A 27,599-nucleotide genomic window follows, 5' to 3' on the forward strand; every position below is an offset into this window, starting at 1 on the left:
CGTCTCCATAGTAACAATCATAGCTCTGAGAATCGCCACAAGTCTACATGCGTCCGCGTGTGCTTTGTATTCCATAGTCAACTTTACTTTAGCTTTTCGATTTCTTTTTTTCCCTATGATAAACATTGCCTGCTATCACCAGATTGCATTTGATAATACACACTCATTACCTTAACATCCCCTTGCCCGTTTCCACACTCCAGCTTCATGTCGGACATCTGCTGAAATGGAGCATCGGAACTCGTCCAGTCACAACGGCGGCAGCAAGAAGGTGGAGGTGATTGACCTGACGTTAGACAGCTCCTCAGAGGACGAAGGGCAGGACTCCTCCCCCTCGTCGCCACCACCGCTGCCCGGCCCACCGCTGCCTCCTCCACCCAAAAGGAGCTGCCCCTCATTGTCACCCGCACCATCGCCCGGAATGAACAAAGGGTGAGCCAAGCCCCTATGCTGTATACATAGTCAAATGTCAGAGTTGAATTAACACAGGTTTCTTGACAACAACAGTGCACTGACCATTTTGTTGCCGATTCAATTCCGGCCAGAGCCGTGTATTGCACGTCTTTCACCCTCTCTGCCTTCAGCTTCTTGTCTTTCTACAGACACTGTTCTATCTAAAGAAAATACATTTAAAAAAGAAAAATATATATTCAAAATGATGTAATTATTTCGCGACGGGACGCGCGCCTAGCCATGCTTACAGCCGTTGACTGCACATAACCCCGGGTATGGACTACTATATATATATTGTAAAAAAGGGGATGGCCCTTCCATAAGGAAGGGACTGCACACTCCAGAGAACAGACATGGACAACTTACTACTGCATAAAGTGATTTATTAGCACTAATGCTAATAAATCACTTCATGCAGTAGTATGTTTTTTTTTAGCACTAATGCTAATAAATCACTTCATGCAGTAGTAAGTTGTCCATCTCTGAGTGTGCAGTCCCTTCCTTCTGGAAGGTCCATCCCTCTTTTTGTTATATTATACTAGACCATACCCGGTCGACGCATCCGTGGGGGGATATGCGCACATGATCTGGCAACCCGGGAGGCGACATTGTTTGACACATAAACGCTAATAAGAAGCTGAGATTTGATGAAATTGAAAAACGGGCTTCACAGTTAAGTTCAGATGGTAATGGTCAATGGCTGTGTGCAAAATCAGAGCAATTGGTCCAGCCACTGAGGAGAACCGGGTAGCTTCACTCACGCACCACTACAGAGGTTACTAGAATTATAGTAGGATATATATCTAACACTATGCCAGGGACTATGTATTTCCTCATTGATCAGGTTTTTCATAAAGGATATACTTTTGCTACTCACCAAAACAAAGAAGATTGTAGGCGGTTGAAAGCCTTTTTTCTGTGGTAAGAAGACTCTCAGAACCTTTTGTATAAAATGTGCTTTTGTGCCATGAAATGAAATATATCCACCAGATGGAGAAAAGTCTATTCACTCAATCATGCCACCTACAGATCTGGTCAATAGAAAATGCCATCGTCCAGATCTGAACGTGGCAGTCTTGAGTGAATAGAAGTTTCTCCATTTCTAGTGGATATATTATTATATGGCAAAAATGTGGATTTTACACAAAGGTACATAGTCCCTGGCATAGCGTTAGAGAGAACTTGCTAACGTTATGGACCAGAGCTAGGTGTGTCACAGCGATGGGCATGGTTGAACCACCAGAGTTTTCAAACCACACAGTGTGCATTTGAACTAGTGATGGGATTAATATGGTTTTCAGTGTACTGAATCATTCAGTACAGTTCAGTAAAAGGTTTCTGTCAAATGATTCTTTCAGTTCGTACAGTGCTTGGCTGGAGCTCCACCTGCATTGCATAGTCACACACTGAACTGAAACACAGACACTGTTCCATCACTGACTGGGTCAGTCAGCGGAACACGTTCAGCCAACTGTCCCCTCAGGCTATGGGATCTAAACGCCTGCAGACACTGGCGCTATTTTTCATTTCAGTTGGTCTATAACTCATTCACTAAATAGCCCAAAAAGCCCAGACTGACAGGATTTTGCGATTTTCTTACCTTTTCAAGTAGTCACAGAATATTTATCTCCAGTATGATCAATCCCCTGATGGTTGCTGATCACGGAGGGTTTCACTGTGCTTCTGTGAAGAAAAAAAATCATCGTGATTCCTGTTCGCTTGTTATACCCAGTTGAAAATAGCATGTTTCGCTCAAAAATACATAGTAAAACACAGGAGCAGAGATTCAGAATATTTACTTAATATTTTAACCAGGAAGTGAATGGAGCAGTACATCTTTGGATTGCGTTATCTCCTGGTTCTGTGTGAAAAACTACATTTTTAAAGAGACGTCAAAAGACGTCATTGGCGTTGTGGGCTTACAAAAAACAGCCGTCAAAAGACAGAAGTCATTGGCAGGGAATGAGTTAACAAACTCAGTTCGCCGTAGCCATCTCTGTCCTCTATTTCTCATACCTCTGTGTTTTGATTATTTCCTTTTTGACACCAATTGTGTATCTCTTCTTAATGCCTCTTTCTCCACATTTCTTCAGAGTGTTAAACCTGCATCACCAGGCGTCCCCTGTGAGCCGGACTCCCAGCATGCCATCTGTGGACACAAGCTACATCCCCCCTGTCCCCCCTCTTATCCAGGACTACAGATCCTACTACCATACCCCCAATGATCTGTCAGGTAACGCATGCAACACACACACACACACACACACACACACACACACACACACACACACACACACACACACACACACAAGCAGAAGATGTACAAATGTCTATACTCTTAACCCATTTAGACCTGAGGCCGATTCTACAAACGCCTTCTAAATCCTTAATTTTATTCAGATAAATTACAAAACTTAATGTTGCTATTGCTATTTTGGTGTAGCTATTTTGGTGTAGTTGTTGCTGTATACAGCAACAACTACACCAAAAGGGGTTCCCGGATTGAAAATGGTAAAGTTACGAATTGGTGTTCCAGGTCTAAATTTCTGTTGATCCTTAATGCAACATGTGTTTGCTTTACAGATTTGAACTTCTTCTCTTTTCTTCAAGGTGACAACCATCAGGTATGTCTGTCTCTTTGATTGGTGGTGAATGAAACATCTCCAGATTTAATGTGAGGATTCTCACCAACGTTAGAGTTAGGCTACAGGTCATAAGGAAGAAGTGATTTGATGCTAATTTGTATTTTCGATTGTTATACTATGATAATTTGTTTCACTGCTCTTCCCTTTTGATCCCAATGACCATAGCTTATTCAGTGTCATTATTACATAGACCTCAATGCCTAGCAACAGTAGTGTACGTAGCAAGTTCAGATTTAATGTTACAGTACATTAAGAATACGGTTGCTTAGAATGAAAGCTAACATTTTTGCATCAGTAAAGGCTGGATTCTGCATGAAGTGAGCTAGAGCATTTTCCCACTAGCCAACTTTTATACAGTGGTTTATTTTCCTCTGGTGCCTTTTTTTGTTTTTGGTGGCTTTATATAGATGGGAAAGTAGAGACAGGAAACTGAAAGCAAAGAGGGGGAATGACAGACAACAGGTCTCCAGATGGACTCGTACTGGGGATGTTGTGATTGTGGTTGACACACTATCTACCGGTGCGCCTCATTAATGGATCTTTATTTACAAGGACTTCTCGATTCCCCATCCACATTTAAAGCTGACCTAAAACCATGGCTGTCCTCACATTATAATTTGACTTTGATAATTTTATCCCCAACTAGCTTGACCCCAAAGTCAAAACAACGCACTCCCTCAGCGAGCTCCACAGAGGGAGCCCTCTCTGCCCCTCGCCAACCCCCTTTTTTTTTTTTTTAAATATATCTAGTATTGACCTATGGGTGAAAGTGGAAATGCTTTTGGCGCTGCGTTTTGGCATTTTTTGTAAAATACAATTTTGTGAGTTTTGGACGAAATCTGGTGGAGGAGGAGCAAACAACAGCAACAGACTAGCCAATCACAGAGCTCTCTTCCCTCCTGGCTATGGGATGTAAATCACCACCAGGCTATGTTTTATTAATGCTTGATATAGAAGGTGTAATGTATTGACTATTATTTTCTAAACTGCTACTATACACAAGAATTAGTTCTGCTTGCTTTATATCTGAGGCAACATTATTTTGTTGTCAGGCGTCATTTCATAAAAACCTTGAGGGTAGCAAAAAGGTTACCACCAAAAATAGCAGATCTACAAACTCATAACAAGGCATTGTATGCATTGAGAGCCTATAGTGCTACTATTTTTGCTATTTCAAAAAAAGAAAAATAATTTTAGTTTTTAATTTTCTCTTGTAAAATATGTGAAATATTAACATTCATTAAGTAATACATGAATGTATGGTTGCAGAAAGAAGTGTCTAAAATCAGATTAATCTGCCAAAAAAAACATTTAGAGGTGGAGGAAATATGAATTAAAGACCTGTATTTTGAGGTTAAATGCAAAAGCTTAGGGGTGGCAACTGCCATCCCCTGGAACCCCAAATAACGCAAGGAAGGGGCAGAGACCCTCCCTCTTTCTCTTCCCCTCTTTCTCTCACATGCACACACACACACACACACACACACACACACACACACACACACACACACACTACTGAGTACATAATAGGAGAAACGCAGATAATCACTTTTGTGTATTGTAGCAATTATTTTTCTATTTTATTTTAGAATTGTATATATTGAACATTCATACAGTTTAATTATAGTCTATAAGTCTATCATTCAAACCCCACATAACGAGCGGAAACACGTTATGATTTGTCGAATATGGATGTTATATTCTTATTGAATCTTCTCGAAGCCACTGACCAGCGTTGAGCTCACTGGTGTTTACTACTCTTTCCAGCATTACAACATGGTGATGGCAGCCGCGGCGGCTGCCTCGGCCTCTGATGACCATGAGCTGCTTCTCAACCGCTTTCTGCCCTACGGCACTTCTTCGTCCTCCTCCCAGCTGTTCCTGGACCAGTCGGGAGCCTCCTCAGCCGCACCGACAAACGGGGGTAGCAGCAGCTCGGGCAGCAGCAGCAGTCTGGTGTCGTCCAGCAGCCTCCGAGACACTCACTCCACACATTCATCCTCGCACTCCGTCACTCACTCTGTCACACACACACACCCTGGTGTAGTAGCGAGTCGGAGCAGCACTGAAGCAGCAGCAGCTATTTATGGTGGGATACCTGATGTCATATCATTGGACTGACCCGCGGAGAGGACACAGACGCTCCATTGGATTGAGCTGTGAAACTAGACAGTCCCGTCGAACAATTGAACAGGATGCGGTTGTGGCGAACTCGACTGACCCAGTGACAGGGCCGCAAGGTAAAGTTGTGATCCATGAGACTAGACCGGTCCAAGTTATCAAACTGAAATGTAGAGCGAGTTCTTGAAACAGTGTGACGAGATTGCCTCAAGAGGAGCAGTACTTGGCGGCTGTGGATGCACCCTCAACTACACTGACTTGAGTTTCAAAGGGTAGAGTTTTGGACAATATGTCTATACGCTGACTTCACATCAGTAACCTGTCCAAAGTACGAGGCTTTATCTATGAAGGCTGTACCTAGATCAGTGCTATACTGGCACCTTGCACAAACTGCAAGGATGCAAAAATATGGAGGAGGAACGCTCTTTTTTCTTTCTTTTTTAATGAAAATGAGGAGTGACGCCGTGTACAGAGAACAAAATATATTTTCCTCTTTTACTTTTGTATATTAATTTGAGACATTTTCAGTCAAGTGATTTGCTTCTATTGCTATTTTAAAGTGGACATTAAGGTTGTTTTCCCCCAGCTTATAGCCTACATATGCCTACAATGCCACGTACAACAACTTTAGTTCTCCTTTGGGTATATCTTATTCCAGTGTAACATTGCATTACCTCTCTTAATATGAAATGTATTTTAATTCTTCACCTCTCTGTTGCTTGCTCGCTCGCTCTCTTCCACTCTTTCTTTGTGCTGCTTCATGTTTAAGGTGTAGTATTTCTGTTTTCCAATGAGAAAACCTTTTCAAAGCGCGACTGTACTGTTTATTCATGTACTACTAATTCTATTCACGCCTTTAAGTTATGTATGATATTTAAACTGTTATTATATGCATTCCCTTACACCTTCAGGTTGATGCTATGTGGAGTGTGTAAATGGATATCAGCCATTTCTGGTTTGGATTTTTTCCCCCCACTTTTTCACCCTTACGACATCTCTTTTGCTATCACTGGTTTAGCAATTTGGTGATAATCAAATGTTCTCTTTTTCTTTTTTCTTTTCTTTTTAAATTCTTTTTAAGGTTCAATGTTCAATTGTACTAGCCAATTCAGAGCTTTTAGTTGGAGGAATAATATTTATCTTTTTTTGCACAATGCCAAAAATGACACATGGTACATGTGAAAACCATAACGATATTCTGAGTGCAGTTGAGTCTGTGTGCCACTGTTTTCAGCCCACTTCTGTTGTTTCAGTTGGTGGTCATTTCTGTCTGTTGTCTGTTGGAAATGTCACTTTTACAGTACATTCATTTTATGCCTGACTGTTAAATGGAGCTGGAAAATAATCTTGATGGAAGTCGAGCTGTTGGGTGGCATGGGTGGACTTTGAGGGAGACAGGCCTCCATCAGATTTGTCCCAGCTACGCCGGGACTGATGACCAAATTCAACCAGTGCCTGCCAGTATGCATGCTTAACAGCATGCTTTTAAACAGATAGGCAGTAATATTTTCAAAGTCTAAAATAACATATTCAGTCCTCAACCACCTTCACACTCTCTCTGGTACATCTCTATATCAAAGCCTACTCTGATGATGTAACCTGCAACAGACGTCTTTGATTGTCTTCAAATAGCTTTTATCTTTGGGATACATTCTGTTTTGAACAATGAGAAGAAAGCTAGTAAATCCCACCATCTCTCATTTGATCAAAGTGAAAGGTGGTGGGGGAGGTCTTGTCCTAGACTGAACAAAAAGCCAGCTGGTTAAAAATACAACACTTGTGTCTGGAATTTAATAAGAGTCTGCAGCTCAACGACTTGAAACTGCTAAAGTGAGATTGATATTTTCTGTAACTTATTGTTTTAGTCGCCCACAGGTTGGAAAATACAGGGTTTGCTTGAACTGAATGTATACAGGGATCAAGACTATAATGACCATGGCCTAGAAAGTCATGTCAAATATTTAAGAATCTATGTCTAACCCAAATAGATTCATTACTGACTATGCTGTTGACAGAATAACCTTCTGCCCTTACAGAAAGTTTCAAACTGTAAATAACGCCACTATTTTGTGGGCTTCTCTCTCCCTTAATTCTCGTTAGCTAAGATGTCGTTAACATAATTATGCTATAGAAAAGATAGTATAGTGTGTTACAGGGATGATATTTTTTTGTAGGTCAACCCCAAAATTACCTCCACCATGGCATCTCCCTTCAGTTAAACAATGGATTTTTTTGCATTGGGTTTTGGGACTTCAGTGTCAATTTACATCATTGTCATACATCATCTAGATTAGAAAACGCCATGCGGGAATGTATATGGCTTGAGACAAACTTTCAAATGCAATCATTGTGATTGATCTATGATGAATTGTTGAGAAGTTATGTATGACAATGTGTAATCAATAATTGACCTTCTTGAACTTGACCCAAATTGCACCGTATGTTAGATATTGAGTTAGAAATGTAATGTATGTAGTTCCACAATCGCGGCTCAATGAATAACTGGGAAGCTTTGCAGCCAGCCCCCAATGGAACCCTTGTTCTTACCAAAATGCCCACGCAAAGTTTATCTTACCCTCACTCCCTCTTTTTCTCTCTTCCTCCTTGTTCATAATTTATCATCTGATCTGCTTTTTATGGGTACCAACCCCAAGTTTCTAATTGGTTTTAATCCTATAGAACAGGTCTGAAACAGTCATTATGGTTGTATATATCCTGTAGTGCAGTATTTTATTTATTCTTATACAGTATATATATAATTTCATTTTTTTTTACACGTTTGATGTGTGTGTGTGTGTGTGTGTGTGTGTGTGTGTGTGTGTGTGTGTGTGTGTGTGTGTGTGTGTGTGTGTGTGTGTGTGTGTGTGTGTGTGTGTGTGTGTGTGTGTGTGTGTGTGAGCGAGCGTGAGAGAGAGAGCGTGAGAGAGCGTGCGCGTGCTATACCGTTACGGGATATGTTGAAACAATGTCATATAATTTTTTATATGATTTTATTTAATGTCCTCTATTGATTTTTGCCCACTGTGTTTTCACAAAGTAGTGTTTTGTCATTCATATTTGTCACAGGAATATTTATGTGTATTTTCTTGGGAGATGTGCTACTGTATGATAACATGACATGTGATCATAATTCATAACAGTCCTTACCCCAACAGCCACAATTTAAAAATGTATGACCAGTATTTGGGTATGTGACTAGGTAACCCTTGTTTATGAATGCATTTGATCACAACTATTTATTTGAATTAGTTTTCTCTTGTACACGCCATGATACAGTGCAACAGGTATAGTTCTGTACCTACTGTATATGTATTGGTCACAGATGAAGTAAGAGTGCAGACCATGTTGAATGTGATTCCATTGAACTCTACATATTAGGGTCTACATGGAATGGCCTTATTGTCAGTTTCTCTATCCCAACCTGTATGTTCATGGTAGCACCTACCACACCCCTTGGTTTATTATCGTCTGCTTCCCAGATGAAAATGGCTCTTACCCAGAGATCAATTATCTCTCCTGTCTTTCACTTCAAACCTTTAATAACTGGCATTTGTGTGAACATTTCAGGTTGGAGCCAGGAGAATTGTCTTAAGTATTTGCGTTGAAGTGTGTCTTTTGTCAGTGATGACTGTCGTCAGCTAATAGATGCGTAGAGGACCACAGGACTGTCTGTTGTCATCTTAACCACTATCTAACCTTACTCCACACAGATATACACCCACAGGTGTATCGTGAGTAGTGTGCAATGTGTTGCACATTTGAGCTGCCTGATTGGTCAAGTCAGAGTCTGTACAATACAAAGTTAAATTACACACTTATTATATATGCCATGATAATTTGTTCTAAATCTCCACAGGCAAAGTTATTGAAAGCAATGCAGCTCAATTAGATGCCAATGTCATGATGTCTCACCTTGGATAAAGGGAACTGTTAATGTGTATATTGTATCTGTATGGGAAACGGAAATTGTCCAAACGTGGGAGTTTGATGTCTGTCTGTATGTTTTTATGTGTTCATTCAGAACAAGAGAAGAAATTAACTTATATATTTTTAGAAAATGAAAACTGTACTGTAAAAAAAAATACTTGGCCATTATAGAGTCCCATTTTACGTAAATAATCTCAACGTCAGACTCTAGTCTACATCTGCACTCACTGCCTTAAATTCACAGGTTCTGTTTTCATAGCTCCAACCGGACAAATTCAAAAGGCTTCAAAGAGGGCAAAGATAAGACGGTGTACAGTAGACCATTGTCGGTTTGTATAAATATACTAAGTAAAAAAATATTTATTACCTGCATTGAAAGAAATTGTTTACTTACTGAATGTTACCTGTTTATGTAGAAAAGTTTAGATGTAATAAAATGCATTCTGTTATTTCTTCTTGCATTTCCTGCTTCTTTCAGCAGATCATTCTGCCGGCTGCATTGTAACTGTTGTTATTCAAGGTCCAATCATACCTACTACTATTTACAAAAACTACTATTTACTATGCGGTTGTCCAGAACCACCGATCCGACCGATATGCAGGTGTGCTCTAATGAGGGATCCCCTGGCCTGGTTGCTGTCCAAGGTGATGATTTCCTTTTTTTTTTTGCTTTTTTTTTACGACATAAAATATGGGGAGAGCCGTTTGACTATAGTTGAACAGTGGTTGGTTTTATTAAATACAAATTATCCAGATAATGTTTTGGCCTGAGGGTGGTGCCAAAGGAAAGGCCACCATGGGATCACTCAAATGATTAGGGGTCATCCTTCAGAGAGAATGCACCAGGGACGTGCACAGATAGACTCCCTTTGCCCTCTTGACCAGAAGTGCCCTTTTGAAAAGCAGGGGTCTTCAACAGGGGGGTCCTCAGAGTTACTACAGGGGGTCCACCAAATCTTTATGTGATATGATTTTTCTTTTTACCATAACTCCTCGAAACCTAGCATCCCTTTTCTGAGGAGAACTTTAGCCAAAAATAGCAGATCTACAAGCTCACAACGCCTCGCGCTGCGAGGCGTTGTGGGCTTGTAGATCGGCTATTTTTGGCAAAGAGGTATAGGTGTAGAGGGAAAAAAGAGCAGACCAAATAAACAAAAAAAAGTATAATTTACTTGAGCACCTGCCCCTCAAAATGTCTGTGCACGCCACTGGAATGCACTGAGCAAGTTTCATAGCAATCTGTCCATAAGATTTAGCCAATGCCCCCTTTCCATTGCACAGGCCCAGCTGAGCACGCCCCGGCTCTCCCCATATTTGTTTTGCCTTTCCATTAGTATAGATACCTACTTGATTTAGTGCATGTCCATCAGATTAAACATGTTGTCCTGGGTGGCGTTAGAGGAAATGCCATGGGGTCATCTAAATCATTAGGGTTCGTCCTCCTGGGACCATGAAGGTGTTCCACCACTTTTGTCTTTTCGAGAGTCGTTAGACTTCACATATTTCAATCGAAATACAGACAAATATCAGGAATGTATATCTTATATTGTAGTGATCGCTGATTGGTCTATTCTACAAATTGTACATACAGATTTTTTAAATTATTATTGAATAAGAATAATTGCACACAATTTTATATCTATGTTTGTGCCATCTCCATAAAAGAGTAGGAGATTGATTGAATACTTTATTAACAGTTTGCTTTGCAAATAGTACAGTGGTACGATTATACAACGATGCTAAAAGGATAACACAAAAAGCCCTAGATAACAAGGCTATCTGAGCCTAGTACAGTTTTAACAGACCTTAAATACAAGTGATAAACTGAGGTAGATCATGTAGGCTACCACAGTGGTTCTCAACCTTTTCAGGCCATGACACCCCCCGCACCCCTCGAAAACCCTGTAGGTCCCAACGCCTTGAGAACCACTGGGCTACTACTACTCTGATGCTGCCTGCATGACTAAAAGTTCAATCTCTCATATCACATGTCATGGAACAGTGCAGACTTGATGTGCTTGATGCTACATTTGACCAAACACTGACTGAAACACAACAATGCACCATGTTCAATGTAGCAGTTAAAGGAGACACACCATGAATTTCACTTTTTTTAATTTTTTTTTTATTTTTTTGGCTCCCCAGTGTCTCTTGTACCCCAAAAAATATTTTCTTTTAACATTCAGTCATTCATTCTCATTTCAGAGATTTTCAGAATGGGCGTGTCTGAACAGGCCATCTCAGAATGGCAAGTTTGCTTACCTCACCAAACTTTGTGCCCATGTATTTTGACAGACAGAATTGCTCAGTACCGCAGTACAGCACCCCCCTAGCCAACAGGACGTTTTGGTATTGCAGCTGAAAGTGCTTTATAAGCTTGAGAGAATTGACTTGGGATGAGTATATCTGAGTGTTGATTTAGGCTCAAACCTTTTGAAAATGGTTTGAGGGACATACACCATATGATATTAAATATCAAATATGTTTTTTAAATTCATGGTGTGTCTCCTTTAAAGAGAACAAGTGGATCTTATCTTGTATTATCTGAGCAATAGTTGATCACAAGGAATTAAAGATGTACCAATAGTGGTGTAAAGTAGCAAGTACATTTACTCAAGTACTGTACTTAAGTATAATTTTGAGGTCTTTTTTACTTTACTGGAGTATTTCCAATTTTCGGTATTTCTACTTCTACTCCACTACATTTCAGAGGCAAATATTATACTTTTACTCCACTACAGTTATTTGAAAACTTTAGTGACTAGTTACATTGTAGATTTTGAGCCATTTCAGCCAACTGAAAATAGCAGATAGCAACTCACAATGCGTCGCTGCCACATATTGTGAGCTTGTAGATCGGGTATTTTTGTATACGTTTTTTTTATACATATTGAACTTGAGAAACTGAACATTCTGCATTATGAGTACCTTTACTTTTGGTACTTTTATAGTACATTTTGATACCAATACTTTTGTACTTTTACTCAAGTACATTTTGAATAATGTACTTTGACTTGTAACAAAGTATTTCTACATTGAAGTATTGACACTTTCATTTAAGTAAGAAATGTGATTACTTTTTCCACCACTGCCATTAAACGAGCTTTCGAGGACTCCTCGAACGCACCACCACAACGCATCATCGGTCGCTTCGGATGTCACGTGACGCAGTCGGGACCGTCGCTCTGATGACGTCAGGTGGTGCTGCGCCCTCACTGTTCAGTCTGTCTGGAAGAAATGAAATCTGGCAATGCATGAATTTGATCATTCAGAGATCCGTTCAGTTGAGCAGGTGAATGGCGCCGAAACAGGACCCTAAACCTAAATTTCAAGAAGGTGTGTATGTCGTTCTAACTCGGAATTTAGGCGACGTGAAACGAACGCCTCGGTGTGTTGTTGTCTGGAGGGGGGGCGGGGCGGTGGGTTCAGGGTTGTTATTGTTTCTGCTAAGCCTTCACTGTGTTTACAATAGGCTCTGTTCACAACAGCCATATTATGAAGACATTCACAGGTATTACCAATGATACTAATGAAGGCTCTGTTCCATTCTGGTCAAGCAGAGTCAGGGTGCTGATATTGTGCATGTTGGCTCACTGGAAACACTCTGTTACACCAGTGGGTCTACAGTTGGGGTCCAGGGACCCTCATGGGCTTCCAAATGGCCCCTTACTGGTGTGTAACTCTGAGAGTGTACAAATGGAACCAAATGGACTCGTAAGGGTCCATTTGGTTCCATGTGTACACTCTTTTTGAGTTATGGGGGTCGTGGAAACCACTGTGCTAGACTAAATGGAACAGAGCCTTCATTAGTATCATTGGTAACACCTGTGAAGGAAGTGATAATATGGCTGCTGTGCATAGAGCCTATACTGCTGCTTCACGGTGTCTGAGTTTCACTCTCAGCTGCATGTGTTAGTATTGCTGACCATTAGCTGTAGTTGTAAACTACAGCTAGCTGACCATCACATTCACATAAGTGGAGCAACTGGCACCGTGTTACAGTATCATAGAATATACAGTCACAGTGAAGGAGATAAAATATTCGACACCGTTAGCTATGCTACCCCTGGCCTGGACCCCTGAGAACACTGGGGGGCACCATTTAAAACAATATATATGTATTTATTTGATTTTATATTTGATTTCATGTCTGTGTATTTGTTTTACAAATGAGGGCCAAATACAGAGGGCTAAAACACATGTGTAATTACAATTAAGGCCCAATATTTCTACAAATGCTACACATTTAGTGGGGATAAACAAGAAGTTGAAGGGTAAATTTTGGTCTGACAATAACATACCATGTATGTTTCAAATTAGGTATACTTAACATTATTTCCGACCATTTTCCAAAGCTTACATTTATTCCTTTCTTCTTTTTTTCACATTTTGGAGAAAACAAAACAGCCATTTAACATTGAGGTGCCCATAGGATTTGGGTACCAAGAGATCAGTCCAAAACGTGTTTGGTTTTGGTATCAACGAATGTTGCTGTGGTTTAATGACGTAACAAAAGGGCTACTTTAGTTGGTTATTAATTCACAATACATGGAGTTTGTTGTGTAACAGTTCTGTGCTGGGTCAGGCTAGCCCTGTCTGATTATGGCTGTCTCTCGTTTCAGGTGAAAGAGTCCTGTGTTTTCATGGGCCATTGCTCTATGAAGCGAAGGTTTGTTACAGCATGTGTATTACGATATACAGTGTTACAGCATGTGTATTACTATACACATTACTATACAGTGTTACAGCGTGTGTATTACTACATACAGTGTTACAGCATGTGTATTACTATGTACAGTAATACATTAAACAGACATATTACAGGTTATGAATGATGCTATCATGTGATCTCCTATTTTACAGTGTGTAAAGATCAGTATAAAGGACAAGCTGATAAAGTACTTCATTCATTACAGCGGATGGAACAAAAAGTAAGCTGGCTTTGAGTTTGATACAATTGATTTTGGGGGGGGGTTTGTGTTAAATACCTACCATACTTCAAGACTAATGACAATAGATATAATCAATTCATCATTTATTTTTGTCTTGGTAAATCAGTAAAGGTATGTCATTTTAAATGGGACTGAGTGTCCAGATTTAACATACTTACACATTTCTTTTTAGCTGGGATGAATGGGTTCCTGAAAGCAGAGTTCTCAAATATGTGGACAGCAACCTTGCAAAACAAAAAGAGCTTCAAAAGGCCAATCAGTAAGTCTGCATGTTTGACTATATTGCTATGCCAACTACATCCAATGATGTACAGTAATGAAAGAATGATGTTAAAACATAACATTATGATCAATCAGTGTCAACCCTAACAATGTAGATAGTACATACTGATTTTATTATAATATTAATTCACATTCATATTGCTGTTCAAATCACTCAACAATAGGTTTTTTAAGAGTAAAAATAGCATTGAAAGCAAATATAACTAGTAATCTGAATAAAGTACACAAACAAAAATGTAATAAATAGGATATTTATTACATTTTGCATCTCCACATCTCCGTCATCTGCATTGTTGAGTTGTTTGTATAGTACTGTATAGCACAATACAGTACAGTTATGATATGCCATAGCTGTGTTTACGGTTCATATTTAACTTCAAATGTCCTACAAAATTCTGTATGAGATTTGAATAGTTTATAATTTGACTATTTGGTGCTGTGGTATGCCATTCTTTCTACAGGGATCATTATGTTGAGGGAAAGATGAGAGGTATAGCACCAAGTAAGAAGATTGCTGCTGTGCAGCAGAAAAATGTTGATCTGTAAGTACAACTCCCTTTGTTACATCTGTTCTGCTCAGTTGGCATGATGTTGGAGTAACTAACTTTATTTTTGCATTGCAGGAAAGCAAAAAAGAATAAACAGAAGAGTAAGTGGAATGTTTATGAACTAATGCGATACAGTATATAAGATGTAAAAGTCTCCAGAACGTTTGTGTGTTATCCTTTTAGCCTTAATGTCTGACTGTACCACATGCTGTTTAAGATTTTTACTAATAAAGTATTCAATCAGTCAATGTACTGTATCAGGGTGTTTCCATGATCCCACGTTATATCATGCAAAAGTAAATATCTAGAGAGGACATCTCTATTCATCTTAGTTATTTTGGATATTGAGATATACATATATATATATATAGTGAGCTCAATAAGTATTTGGATGGTGATCCTATATTTCATGCTTCAGATAAAGCATGCAGTAGAGACTTACTGTTTGCATTAACTGTCAGTGTATTTGTGATGTTGCGTAGCCCCATCGGCTGGTGAAGGCACCAGCACAGGAGAGATGCCACAGGCACCAAGGAAGAAGCGGGCTCGGGTTGATCCCACCGTGGAAAGCGTATGTATGATCTCTTAACGGCCATTTTACACCAGCAGCGTTGAGTGAATATTTACAGTGCGCGAACATTCGAAAAATGAAATAAATTGGGTGTGTCCGAGGTTGTGAGTGACAGCCTGACACAGTGTGTCAACGTGTGTATCCACTCCAGAGGTGAAGAAACGGACTGTATGAAAGTAGTGAATATTGAAAACACAGTTTTAAACTAGCAGCTGTAGACGTGAAATTAATCAAGATTGAGCAACTACATGACCTATTTATATCCTAAAATGAATAGGTTGTTCACAAATAAGCTGCCAGAGATGAGAAACGATTGTCTCTACTTCTCTGTGCCAACAGCTCTCCTGGCTGAGCAGAGCAGCTGGCCTGAGCTGCTCGGAGCACCTGCAGCGCCGGAGCTGTCCCTGCTCTCTACCAACAATACTGGGGATAAATTGTTTACTGTATGTTGTTTAGTTGTCTATCTATCTATCTAGTTTAAAATGTTATTAATATTCACTCATGCTTCCATGCAGCAGCAGTCCGTTTATGTCCATCTCAAGTTTGTGCCAAGGCCATGCCCAGCGAGAGCCCCGGTGGTCCGAGGAATCAAAGCCAGCAAGTGCACACAGGTGGCAACCTCAGAGACAGGGGAGAAAAGTACAGGCGTTCGATACTTGTCTCTCGGCAGCTTGTTTGTAAAAGATTTATACGTTTTAAATAGGCCATGTTGCTCAATTTTGATAAATGTCCCACCTACAACTGCTAGTTTCATATTTTCTACTTTGCACTGTAGACCTTTTCTGTGGTTTCAAGTGTATATGCCTACTCCACACCTATTTCAGAGCACTAAGCAATATTTGGTGTTGAGGTCTTGTTCTGTGTCTGACTCAGTCAGTAGGCAGGTTTGCCTGGTAGTTAGAGAGGCCAAGGGTCTTCACACACTATAACTGTCTCTTCTATTTATTTATTTTTTACCTGATAAAAGCATCAGCTAAACTGTAAATGTTTGTGTCTGCGTACCCAGGAGGATATGTTCACTAACCGTGTGGAGGTGAAGGTGAAGATTCCTGAGGAGCTGAAACCGTGGTTAGTAGACGACTGGGACCTCATCACCCGACAGAAACAGGTGACTACTACACACACATCATAACAAAGTCTGCTCACATTGCAGGATGACTTGTTGACTTGACACATTTGGGGTAAGGGCTATGTTTTGTTCTTGTTTAAAATGTTTAGGTGGTTTTACATGACCTTTAACTCATTCAATTTAGTTCACAGCGCCACCTGTGATAGACTATGAATATTTTGATCTGGCATCGTATTGTACAGTATATTGTCTGAATGGTGGTGTTAGTGCTTCAGTCGTAAAGATCAGAATTTGCTGTTTGCAGCTATTTCACCTGCCGGCTAAGAAGAATGTTGAGACTGTCTTGGAGGACTATGCAAATTATAAGAAAGCAAAAGGAAACTCGGACAACAAGTAAGCAAAAATAGTACCCTATCTGCCTTCAAAGGAAGTAAGGAAAGTATATGTAAGAGACCCTTATATGCTGCCAAACTTCACATTTTTATTTAGCCATGATGTTTGGCCATGGCTATTTTGTGTTGGATTTTTTTATTCAATCTGTGCTTTAAAATGCAAGCGATAACATAACTGACCATTAGCATTTTGTAGATAACCTATCTCCAGCAAATGTAAAGTCTGTCGATTTAAAATGTTTTTCATACTGAACTGAGATGAACAGAATCCAATGAGTTCCTCGAAATGAAAATATTAAGCAGTATTGTCTAGTATACCATGACTAGTTGTCAAAGAGCTGAATGTGCCAGACTGCTGGTATGGTCCTTTAATACTTTTTTTTAATAGATCTTTGAATTTTCAAAGCTACCTTTTCAATGTGCTATATCCTTGAATGCTGCAATCTCGACCGACTGAATAGTGTGGTTTTATGTCTGCCCTCAATTAAGGGAGTATGCTGTGAATGAAGTGGTGGCAGGGATCAGAGAGTATTTCAATGTCATGCTTGGCACTCAGTTGCTCTACAAGTTTGAGAGGCCCCAGTATGCTGAGATCCTGGCAGACCACCCAGACACACCAATGTCCCAGGTCTACGGGGCACCACACTTACTGCGCCTTTTTGGTAGGGGAATTACACACACACACACACACGCACACGCACACACACACACACACACACACACACACACACACACACACACACACACACACACACACACACACAGTGTTGTCCACTATTATTTGCATTTTACCACTGTCACAACCCAGCTCGTATAGGCAGGACAAAGATGGAAGATGCACATATTACCATGCCATGAAAGAAGATTTACTGTAAATAAAGTTAAATGAACAGTATTGCTATGGTGTGTGGTAGTCGACATACGTACACTCTCACTCCAAGGTAGTAATATGGTGACGAGTTGGGCAACATCTACTGTTGCATCAGACATTTGCGTTGCTGTTCAACGTTCCCGGTAAACTCGCATCACATGACTGTCTGACCATGGAATGCGGCGGACATGCGTTCTCACTCCCAACTCGTAAGAGGATGACGCGTCAGTAAAAACATTTTTTAAAAGGCAGACGCGCTGTCAGAATTGGACTGAGCTTCGTGGGGCGCGTCCGAGCGAGGTGCCAGCTGAGCAAGTGCCCGTGCCGAGCGGTGCAATGTCTACTTCTTCCGACTCAGCGCTGTTTGAGTTGCATACTGACGATAGGCTTCATGAATTATGTCGTCCTTGTCAACATGCGACGCAACAGGGGAGCACCATAGTATGATGACCTGGGTGTGAGTGTGAGAATGTGTTGATAGTATCAATACACACACACAGACATAGCCAATGACCTGAGCTAATAAATAGTAAAGGTTACTGCACCATGAAGGATGCAGTGCTCCGTTTAGGACGATTCAACTACAAAAATAGCCATTTCCATGGGAAAAAGCCACAGTATCTGAAAAACTCAATGGGAAAGAATTGCATATACTGAAGGTCCAAAATTGTATGACTATGAATATGCTTAAATGGTACTTCAGCCTTGTTCTTTACATTTGGTGTGCCCCCCACAGTTCGTATAGGAGCGATGCTGGCCTACACTCCTCTTGATGAGAAGAGCCTGACTCTGCTGCTAAATTACCTCCACGACTTCCTCAAGTAAGAGTCCACACGATACAGGAGATTGAGCCAGACATGACTCATGTGCACATTACATCCCCATAAACATATTAAGCGTATAATTATTCAATATATTATGTTTAAAGTAATTTAGCATCATGGCTAATGCAGAGTTTTGAGTCACCTTTGGATGCCTTTGAGGAGGTTAATTGCACTATGAAGATTGCAGCTGTAAAGCCTGATCTTTAACCTGCTGTGGCATCCTGTTAACAGCTCCCGCAAGCAAGTGGCAGTGCCAGCAGCCTTCTGAATTCTTGGGCTTTTTTTTGTTGGTTTGCTGTGTGTTTTACCTACTCTGCAGTGACAGTTGTTCTTTAAACCATCTCAGGTATCTGGTGAAGAATTTGTCCACCCTCTTCAATGCCACTGACTATGAGGTCGCTCCCCCAGAGTACCACCGCAAGGCTGTGTGAGAGCATGTGACCCTCCCGACGCACGGCGCCCCCACAACAATACCACATGTACAATAATCACAACTACCGGTCTGAGTGGAAAGCCAGGCGAAGTGTTTCTTCTGAACTCATCTGTCGCCTTTTCCATTCACTCAGGAGCTGTGTCGTTCCAGACACATATGGATAAAGTCAAAGTAGTTTTGTCAATGCACACACACACACACACACACACACACACACACACACACACACACACACACACACACACACACACACACACACACACACACACACACACACACACACACACACACTCACACACTTCCTGCCATTGAAAAGCGAAAAGAAAAATATTTTTATCTCCTAACTAGTTACTGTTTTAACAAAGTACAGTAGTTCTTTGGTGGATTTTTGTGCATTCCACCTGATTGATTTGACTTTTTATTTACTGGCAATGTTGCATGTGTGTATTTATGAGTGTTCCTTCCTGGAACATTAGGTGCAATTTTTTTGCCAAATCATAATGTGTTTTTACTAATCAAACCTCAATGAACCCATGTGATATGTATTTGTTAGTTGGCTCATTTTTTAATAAAGACGTTTCTACACAGTTTCTGCATAGTCTTTCTTAAAAGTTGGTATTGAATTGCTATATAGTCCACAACATAATTGATGTGATGGCTGACTTTTAAATATGTCATTTGCTGAGGTGCACTCATCCATTAGCTACTACATTGAATAGTGGCTTAATTTTCTTCACGTACATAGGTCTCCTGGTTTGTTTTCGTTGATCAAGGTGATAATAGGGAGCTGCACGCCAGCTCTGCTCTCCACTAAACACCCAATTGCAAACAGTTACATATTTGTTTTTCTCACTTGATTTGACGCATTTCTTAAAACTTAGGGCCATGCTCTGAAAACAGTTATGAGCTATCAGTGCCACTGATACTGGAATACAACTATTAATATTCAGTATATCAAGTATAAACTATTGTTGCCACAAACTATAAAACTATATGTTTAGTTGAGATTTTGTTAACTCTGATAAAGTATGAACTAAGACGTTGAATAGCCTGGGAATCCTTATTCCATGTGTCTCCATTCAATGAGATGCTTGATTTCACTGGCTGTGCCGAATCCATGGCAACTGTTGCTATGGTGTTGTAGACGGGTGTATGTGAGGCCAGACAACATGTGGTGAAGTATTCTTTGAATGATGTTGATTGAAACACCATGGGCTTCTTAGAACAAAAGACCCCAGAACAATCCATTCCCCAATTTCCCCGCAGTTCATGGCATTTTACTTACAGTACATACAGTACACAGTTAAATCCGAGAACTGTACAAGAAGCCTTCCTCTTCAACAGTGCTAAAACTAGTTGAAACAAGGCGAGGTTTGGCTAGAGACTAGCATTTTAACAATGTTGATAGAGGACCAGAAGGTGGCATCATTTTCCTCCAGCTCTTAACTTATTCGTTGTTCTCATTCTAGCCCATCATTTGTGTACAATATTAGGACTACAACATTTGTAATTGTTTTCGTCTACTTTACTGTTTATTTATATGAAAAGGTGTGTGGCATTCTATTAATTATTATCAATGGAGCAGGTTTTATTTTATTTTATTTACAAAACACACTACACAATAGTGTTGTTAAAGGTAGGGTAAGTGATATTTTTTGGTTAAAACAAAAAGTATTTTGTGAAAAGGTTAAAGCACTATATTCTGATAATCATTACTATAGAGTGTTTGTTCAGTAACATGAGTCTCCCCATCTCTCCAGCTCTTTAATAAACAGAAAATAGATTTTTCAGTAGGTGTCAAAATCTCAGCCAGTCAGGAGAAAGTACCCATTTTAAGCTTCATTTTTATAGTGTTCCAGTTCCAATTTTGTCCGCTCATTTCTTAGTGTCATCACTTCCAATTTCACTTGTTTAATCTATCCTGATTGAGTTCTCTATCCTGATTGGATAAAATTGGAAATGAAACTGAAACTGAAACGAAAATGCATTTTCTGTTTTATAAAGAGCTGGATAGACAAGGAGACTCCTTTAACAAACATTATTTAACAATCAGTACTATCAGAATATAGAGCTATTTAACACTTATTTTAACCAAAGCAAATCACTTACCCTACCTTTAATTTACAGTAACTGACAGTGAGTGTGCAATGTAACAAAAGGCTGATTTTAATTGTGATGTTCAGTTCTTCTAACAGTTGTACATATCTCCCCGAGGCCCATTCTCTGTTAAATGGAGAAGAAAAAAACAACACAATAAGCCTATTTGCTTCCTGCAATAATTGACAGAGTGAACTAGCCTGGGAATGAAATAATAGTCATTTACTGTCACAGTTCATGTTTCTGCATGGCCACACAATTTACAGCTGTGTGTGTGTGTGTGTGTGTGTGTGTGTGTGTGTGTGTGTGTGTGTGTGTGTGTGTGTGTGTGTGTGTGTGTGTGTGTGTGTGTGTGTGTGTGTGTGTTTTGTGTGTTTGGGCGGTTGGGTGGAAGCTGAGAACCACTAATCACATAAGCATGATAAAGGGGGTGTAAAAGGATCCTTCACGGAATGAATAGTCCTGTTATATTCTATTGTGTTGTGGAATTCTATTCTAATATGTGGTATAGTGCAGTAGGCTACTGTACATTTCTACAAAACTGTATCAGGACAGTGGTGGTTATTCAAATGTGTTCTTCCCCCTTCAGGTGACCCTTTGACGTCATAGCGTTCAGGTAACCCTGACGTCATAGCGTTCAGGTAACCCTGACGTCATAGCATTCAGGTTGTCCTCCTGCGTTGTCCCAGGATGTCTATAGCAGTGTTGCCATATTTTGTGAGAGAAATAAGCAACCAGGTATTCTTTTTTTAAATGTTGGAGTTTGGAAGCGCTTGTTTTCAATAACGCAACGTCCTGCTCGTCCTGCTTGCCTCCTGCATTGTGCGACATTTCGAGACAGGTGGTACAAAGTACCGTTGAGTGATTTCCAACGAGCGCTTCCAAACCCCAACACTTAATAATCACCTGCACAGAATGTCTTGACAGAAAGTCAGAAAGTAGCTCATAACATGTCTACGGTGGATTTTTATGAAACAAAAACTTTGCAGATAGAAAGAGGATAATTCAAGCTTTCCGTACAGCTGCGTTTAACGTTGTTTAATACACGTCATATAGGACTTTTCTGTTTGGATGTATAGGCTGTCGAGGGTTGGTATTGTAAGATGCTCTGGATTCCAGATATTAAAATAGAATCTAAGAGTTACTTGTGGCTAAAGCAAGCCCAAAAAAACGCAACCCGCAACTACTACAAGCAACTTTACAGGGAGAAAAAAGCCCAAATTCGCTTATAATAAGCCGACATGGCAACACTGGTTGTCCTGTGTTGTCCCAGCAACTCTGGCAAGGAAGTCCCTCCCTCTGTTACAGCTCATTGGTCCAATTCTAGAGACGATTCTGAACATGGCCGTTTAATTGGTTTAGAAGGATGTCAATCTAAAAGTAAAGTCTAGTAGTTTTATGTTGGGGCATCAGGTGAAACTCGCCCCAGGACGGTGGAGAAATAAGTTATTCTGTCTTTAAGGTTTTAATGAGTTACTTCTGTTTATGGTTGTTTTTTTAAGCTTTACAACGTATTTAAGGTGATAGATATTACAGTCACAATGAAGAGCCTGAAATATCGACTGAAAAAACATGAAGTCAACATCACAGTAAGTTGAATTATGGTTTTGTATGGTGGAATTGTCATGCTGATCATAAGGTGTGCGGTTATAGAACGTCATGAATGTTTATACCGATCATCAGACATTGAGCTGGTGATTTTATTTTCGCTAGAGTTGTGTGTGACTGTGTTTTCAACCTATTGTGAACGACCACGTTTTATCCGACACGTACGTCTCCCTCCGCTGGAGTTTATTTGAAGTGATCTTCAATCTGAACCGAAGCACCTGCACTTGACCAGTTGAGCTATATGTATGGTTTGTACCGCAGAGGAAGAAGAAACACCGTCTTATTGTTTTAACTTCTTTTTTTGAATGTCTTGCATCTCGAAAAAGCAAAAAATAACCACTCAACAGGCAACAGCGCCTCGAAAAAAACGTGCTTCATAAATCAGTGCAAGTTACGACAGTTGCAAAAAGTTCTTCAACTTCGTTTCTACTCGTTTGTCTATGTGTGTAGCTTGGCTAGCCTTGGATCAAGTCTATCATAGATGTATTTTTTTTTATCGATTTTGACATTTTTATATGTACGATAGTCTTGGCCAGCACTCCCCAGTGCGTCCTGCACGTTCACCAGTAAAGCCCGTACTTCTCCGTACATGTACACAAAATATATATAAGGTGCTTACCCGGTTGCCCAAAATGTAAACTTGCGCTTTGGAGTCTTTGTGCAATGTATTAGTGCGTAGTTTTCAATAATGAAGTGTTTTAATCCCGTCTGTGGCGGATTCTGTCAGAAGTTTCCTGTATTCCTCAATGGGCGGTAGTGACGGGGCGCATCCGGTGAAAGCCAATAATACACTCCAATGTAAACAGGAAGTAAACGAGGGGGAAATGGCGTTCGGCCACAGACGGGATTAAATACTTCTTTATTGACAAATATGGACTAAAACATTGCACAAAGACTCCGAAGCGTTAGCTAACATTTGTGGAAACCGGGTCAGCACCTTATATATTTTATTTGTACATGTACGGAGAAGTACGGGCTTTACTGGTGAAAGTGCAGGACGCACTGGAGGTTGCTAGCCAAGACTATCGTAGATTCGAAAGTAAAAGTCAAGACTCGATAAAATACAACTATGATAGTCTTGATCCAAGGCTAAAAGCTTGCCGAAAAGAACTGATCTTGGATTGTAGATCAGTTCTGTTCGGCATGCGACACCACGGTATAAATGAGGCATGTTGTGAGGTCGCCATGGGCCCATTGGACCCAGTAAACAGCCATGCATTCTCGTGATCTTCTTTTGAAAGAGGGTTTAAGAGTAGAAACACCCTAGACACGCCTGGCGTCATGTTTTGACTTGTCGAGGTGTGAATAATTAAAAAAGAGGGAAAAACGCAGACTTCATTGGACAGACGAATTCTCGCATTTTGAACCGCATGTAGTGTGTTACTGTTGTTAACCCATTCCGTGTATCTGTTGTTTTCCCTGGCTTGCATTGATCCATACTCAGTGATGGAAAAAGTACTCTGATTTTTTACTTAAGTAAAAGTATCACTACCACTTTGTAGACATGCTATTTTACAAGTAAAAGTCTGGTATTCAAAATGCACTTGAGTAAAAGTGCTAAAGTATTGGTATCAGAATATACTTAAAGTACCAAAAGTAAAAGTACTCATTATGCATATTTTCAAATAGCCAAAGTATATGGGTGGAAATGGTTAATATATGTTTTGTTATAATAATCAAAATCTACAAAAGTAACACAAATAATTGTAGTGAAGTAAAAGTACAATATTTGTCTCTTGAGATGTAGTGCAGTCGAAGTAAAAGTTCTGGAAATTTGAAATACTCCAGTAAAGTGAAAGTACCTCAAAATTGTACTTAAGTACAGTACTTGAGTAAATGTACCACCATCCTTACTACATGGCAAGCATCACAAACCAGCTGTGGCATGTGAACTTAGTTAACATACTTACTGTACCATTTTTCTGTTGTTTCTTTGTGGTATTTCTAAGCGGCTTGCATTGCATTACAATTCCGTTCAGTTCAATACCTAGAAATTAAGTCAAATAATCTGTTGTCTGTGTGTGGAAGGACGGTAGCCCTGGAGAGAGAAGCCTTTCAGGAACACCTTATTATTGCTGTGGTGCCATAGCCAATTCTCACCCTTTAAATGAGAAAATCCACATTTCTTGGCTAGTTGGATAATAACAATATTTATTTTGCAGCTGTTTCTGAAAACCTCCCACATTTTATTTTAAATTAACTGATGTAAAAGTCTGAGGCAAACTATTAAGAAAATAACTGGATACAGGTCGAGTGGGCACCTGAACAGTGCAAACTGGTATTTTATTCTAAACCGTAAAAAAAAAGAAGAAGAAGAATAAATGTATGCTTTGGAAAATGGTTTGGATATAGGCTAATGTAAATTATACTTGATTTGAACATGCACTGTGCATCAGACATTATTAGACCTATGAACTGCCCAATAATATGGCTTGCTTTCCACATGTTTTGTAGCAATTGTAAAACAAACAAAAAACAAACTAGTGCCCACTGTTGGGGTTACCAAATAACTAATGTCATAAACGAACGATAAACACATATTTGAGGGATTGTTTCTTGGCTAGTTGGGCAATAACAATAACATTTCTTTCGCAGCTGGTTTTGCGAACTTGCCAAGAATTAAATGAACTCACTTATGTAAAGCCAGAGGCAAACTATTACGAAAATAACTATGGCATAAATACATATTTGAGGGATGGTTTTAACTTTCATTAAAGGATTTTGCGTGCCAGGACAAGCATCAGGTTACTTGGATAAGTTGGCTGTGCTTCTGTTCCGGGGTCAATACTTAAGAACCCTCTTGAGTTGTGATGAGGGATGACGTTGGTTTTAATTTTGAGCACAATGTATAAGCCTGGTTATAAGAACATTTCAGATTGAATCATCACCCCTTCAATATTAAACTCGCTCCAATATAATTTTAATCTTCTGGTGTCTAGAACTTTACATCAGAGCTCTATATATTTGCATCATGAGAGCCATCCTCTCTTCATAACGACTCTGTCCCTCTGAACTATGCTCACTGTTAGGACATCTGTTACAAGACTCACAATCACACCCACTTATTAAGAGCTGGAGGTAGACCCCACAATTTTATTCCATCTTGTTGTAGGTGCAAGCAGTTATTAATTACTGTGCTTGAGAAATAAGGTAAAAACAAACATTCATTAGGCGTGTGTCTCATGAATCAGCCCCCAATGCTGTAGCCTTCAGGCCAATGACTTTTAAAGAGATAGGGAGGAGGCGGAGAAATAAGTGGAACTTTCTTTTGGAATGTGAACAATAGCTGAGTTTAATCCAAAGCCAATCACTTGGGGCTATCTTCTTTCACTGTGCAATATATTTTCCTTCACATTCCTTTTCCTCCTACAGGCACATTTGGTGATGTGAGGGAAAGGTTTGTGCATGGGTGGCTAGTTATATTTTAAGTTGTGAGGTTTGGGGGCAAGCTTAAAGGAGGGTCAAGAAGGTCTGGAAGGGGACACCTCCTCCTTGGGGGGTATGTTCGTTTCTCTTAAGGTGCTGGCATACTGCGTGGTTTTGGCCATCGATCATAACTTTGCACGCTGTACAACATGAAAAACGTTTTTTAGAATCGAGTCTACCTGCCACACTGTCCACCGCAACTATGCCCAGCGTATGCCGAGGCAATGTTTGACCCCAATAAAAAAATAAAAATGAAAATGTGGGCTTGACTTGTGAGAAGAGGACAACATGGGTTGGCAATTCTCCAAAGGGTGCTGATATCTCCAGCCATTTTTATGAACCTGTCTACAGTACATAGTAGCAGATAGTGATTGGTTCCCCATGATCTAACACGTGACTTGTCTTTACTTTTATGTGTTTGTAGTTGTTATATAACAGTCACTCTTAAGTTGGAAATCGTCTTGGCAACAGCTACACTGCATGGACATTTTGACACCGCTAGAACACACTATTATGGCGTGGCACGTATTTGGCCATCTTTGACCCTGTGAACTACCTGTCGACTACACTATAAGACTGTAGGGCTGGATATATAGCCGCATTACCACAATACAGAGGTTATGTGATGCATGCTGCAGGGTTGAGCTCATTACAGCTATTTATTTGGCGTGTGATATGAAATGCTTACCATAAACACAATAATCGTTTAAGTTATCATCACTGACTGTCTTCCATCTCATTTTCAAGGGCTTTGGGAGAAGTTTAACTTTCAAGTCACTTGACGCAAGGGGGAGGGTCTATGGAGTATGTGTGTGTGTGTGTGTGTGTGTCTGATCATAAATATTTTCTTGGCTTGAGTACTTGATATAAATAACATCCAATTGAATATAAACACACAATAGACATGCATAAAAGACAGAAGCACAGTTGTAGTTAGAGATAGCAACAAGTGCTAGGCCTACTTCTCTATGTGGTAAAATGCCCAAACAACTGATACAGCCAGTTGACCTATTTTCTAATCCAAATGTTACGTTGCATATTTTTGGTAAATTCTGCCTTTATTAAGCCAAGTGACTCGGGAGTAGTGGGTGAATTTGGACCAGGCAATATGCTGCATTTGTGGGAAGAAAATATTACGTATTACCTTAAACTACATAACATCTGAGATTGCATTCCATTGTATATGGAGCAAAATGGAAACAGCCCCCTGGGGCTTTTTGTGTTATCCTTTTAGCATATGTTTTTTAATGTACTACTGTACTGTTAACAAACTTGTTAATTAAGTATTTAATAAATCAATCAACAACGCATCACTGGAATCTCTGCCATCATGGATTTTAGATTGAGCTGGTGTGTTGGAAATAACTTACTACACTTTTG

At 39.9% G+C, this 27,599-nt stretch overlaps 3 protein-coding genes across 4 annotated transcripts in view; all 3 read left to right on the forward strand.

The window, feature by feature from the left end:
* Positions 1-9,589, forward strand: part of LOC311051514 (E3 SUMO-protein ligase PIAS1-like) — a 49,722-nt gene extending 40,133 nt beyond the window's left edge. Inside the window, exons 10-13 of one of the 2 annotated variants that reach the window (XM_084066093.1) lie at positions 204-432; positions 2,547-2,686; positions 3,037-3,077; positions 4,866-9,589. In XM_084066093.1, the coding sequence (XP_083922219.1) occupies positions 204-432; positions 2,547-2,686; positions 3,037-3,077; positions 4,866-5,219 (764 nt within the window). In that variant the 3' untranslated portion in view covers positions 5,220-9,589. The remainder of the gene's footprint in view (positions 1-203; positions 433-2,546; positions 2,687-3,036; positions 3,078-4,865) is intronic. The other variant, XM_084066092.1, reaches the window with a different exon arrangement.
* A 2,755-nt stretch (positions 9,590-12,344) lies between these two features.
* On the forward strand, positions 12,345-19,675 carry LOC311042497 (mortality factor 4-like protein 1). Its single transcript, XM_084053270.1, has 12 exons — positions 12,345-12,482; positions 13,769-13,815; positions 14,010-14,077; positions 14,271-14,357; positions 14,842-14,922; positions 15,004-15,029; positions 15,411-15,499; positions 16,506-16,607; positions 16,873-16,961; positions 17,450-17,622; positions 18,568-18,652; positions 19,002-19,675. Exons 1-12 carry the CDS (start codon positions 12,443-12,445, stop codon positions 19,084-19,086), a joined length of 972 nt encoding a protein of 323 aa, XP_083909396.1. The 5' UTR covers positions 12,345-12,442; the 3' UTR covers positions 19,087-19,675.
* Positions 19,676-22,586: 2,911 nt separating this feature from the next.
* Positions 22,587-27,599, forward strand: part of uacab (uveal autoantigen with coiled-coil domains and ankyrin repeats b) — a 49,341-nt gene continuing 44,328 nt past the window's right edge. The window contains exon 1 of the mRNA XM_084078255.1: positions 22,587-22,774. Within this exon, the coding sequence (XP_083934381.1) occupies positions 22,727-22,774 (48 nt within the window). The 5' untranslated portion in view covers positions 22,587-22,726. The remainder of the gene's footprint in view (positions 22,775-27,599) is intronic.

Source organism: Gymnoscopelus microlampas (assembly GCF_963454915.1).
Source record: "Gymnoscopelus microlampas genome assembly, chromosome: 1".
Taxonomy (NCBI): domain Eukaryota; kingdom Metazoa; phylum Chordata; class Actinopteri; order Myctophiformes; family Myctophidae; genus Gymnoscopelus; species Gymnoscopelus microlampas.

Coding starts and splice junctions, on each gene's coding strand:
- LOC311042497 (XM_084053270.1), top strand. CDS start 12,443: ATGGCGCCGAAACAGGACCCTAAACCTAAATTTCAAGAAG. Junction 14,078..14,270: donor TACAGCGGATGGAACAAAAA/GTAAGCTGGCTT, acceptor ATTTCTTTTTAG/CTGGGATGAATGGGTTCCTG. Junction 18,653..19,001: donor TACCTCCACGACTTCCTCAA/GTAAGAGTCCAC, acceptor AAACCATCTCAG/GTATCTGGTGAAGAATTTGT.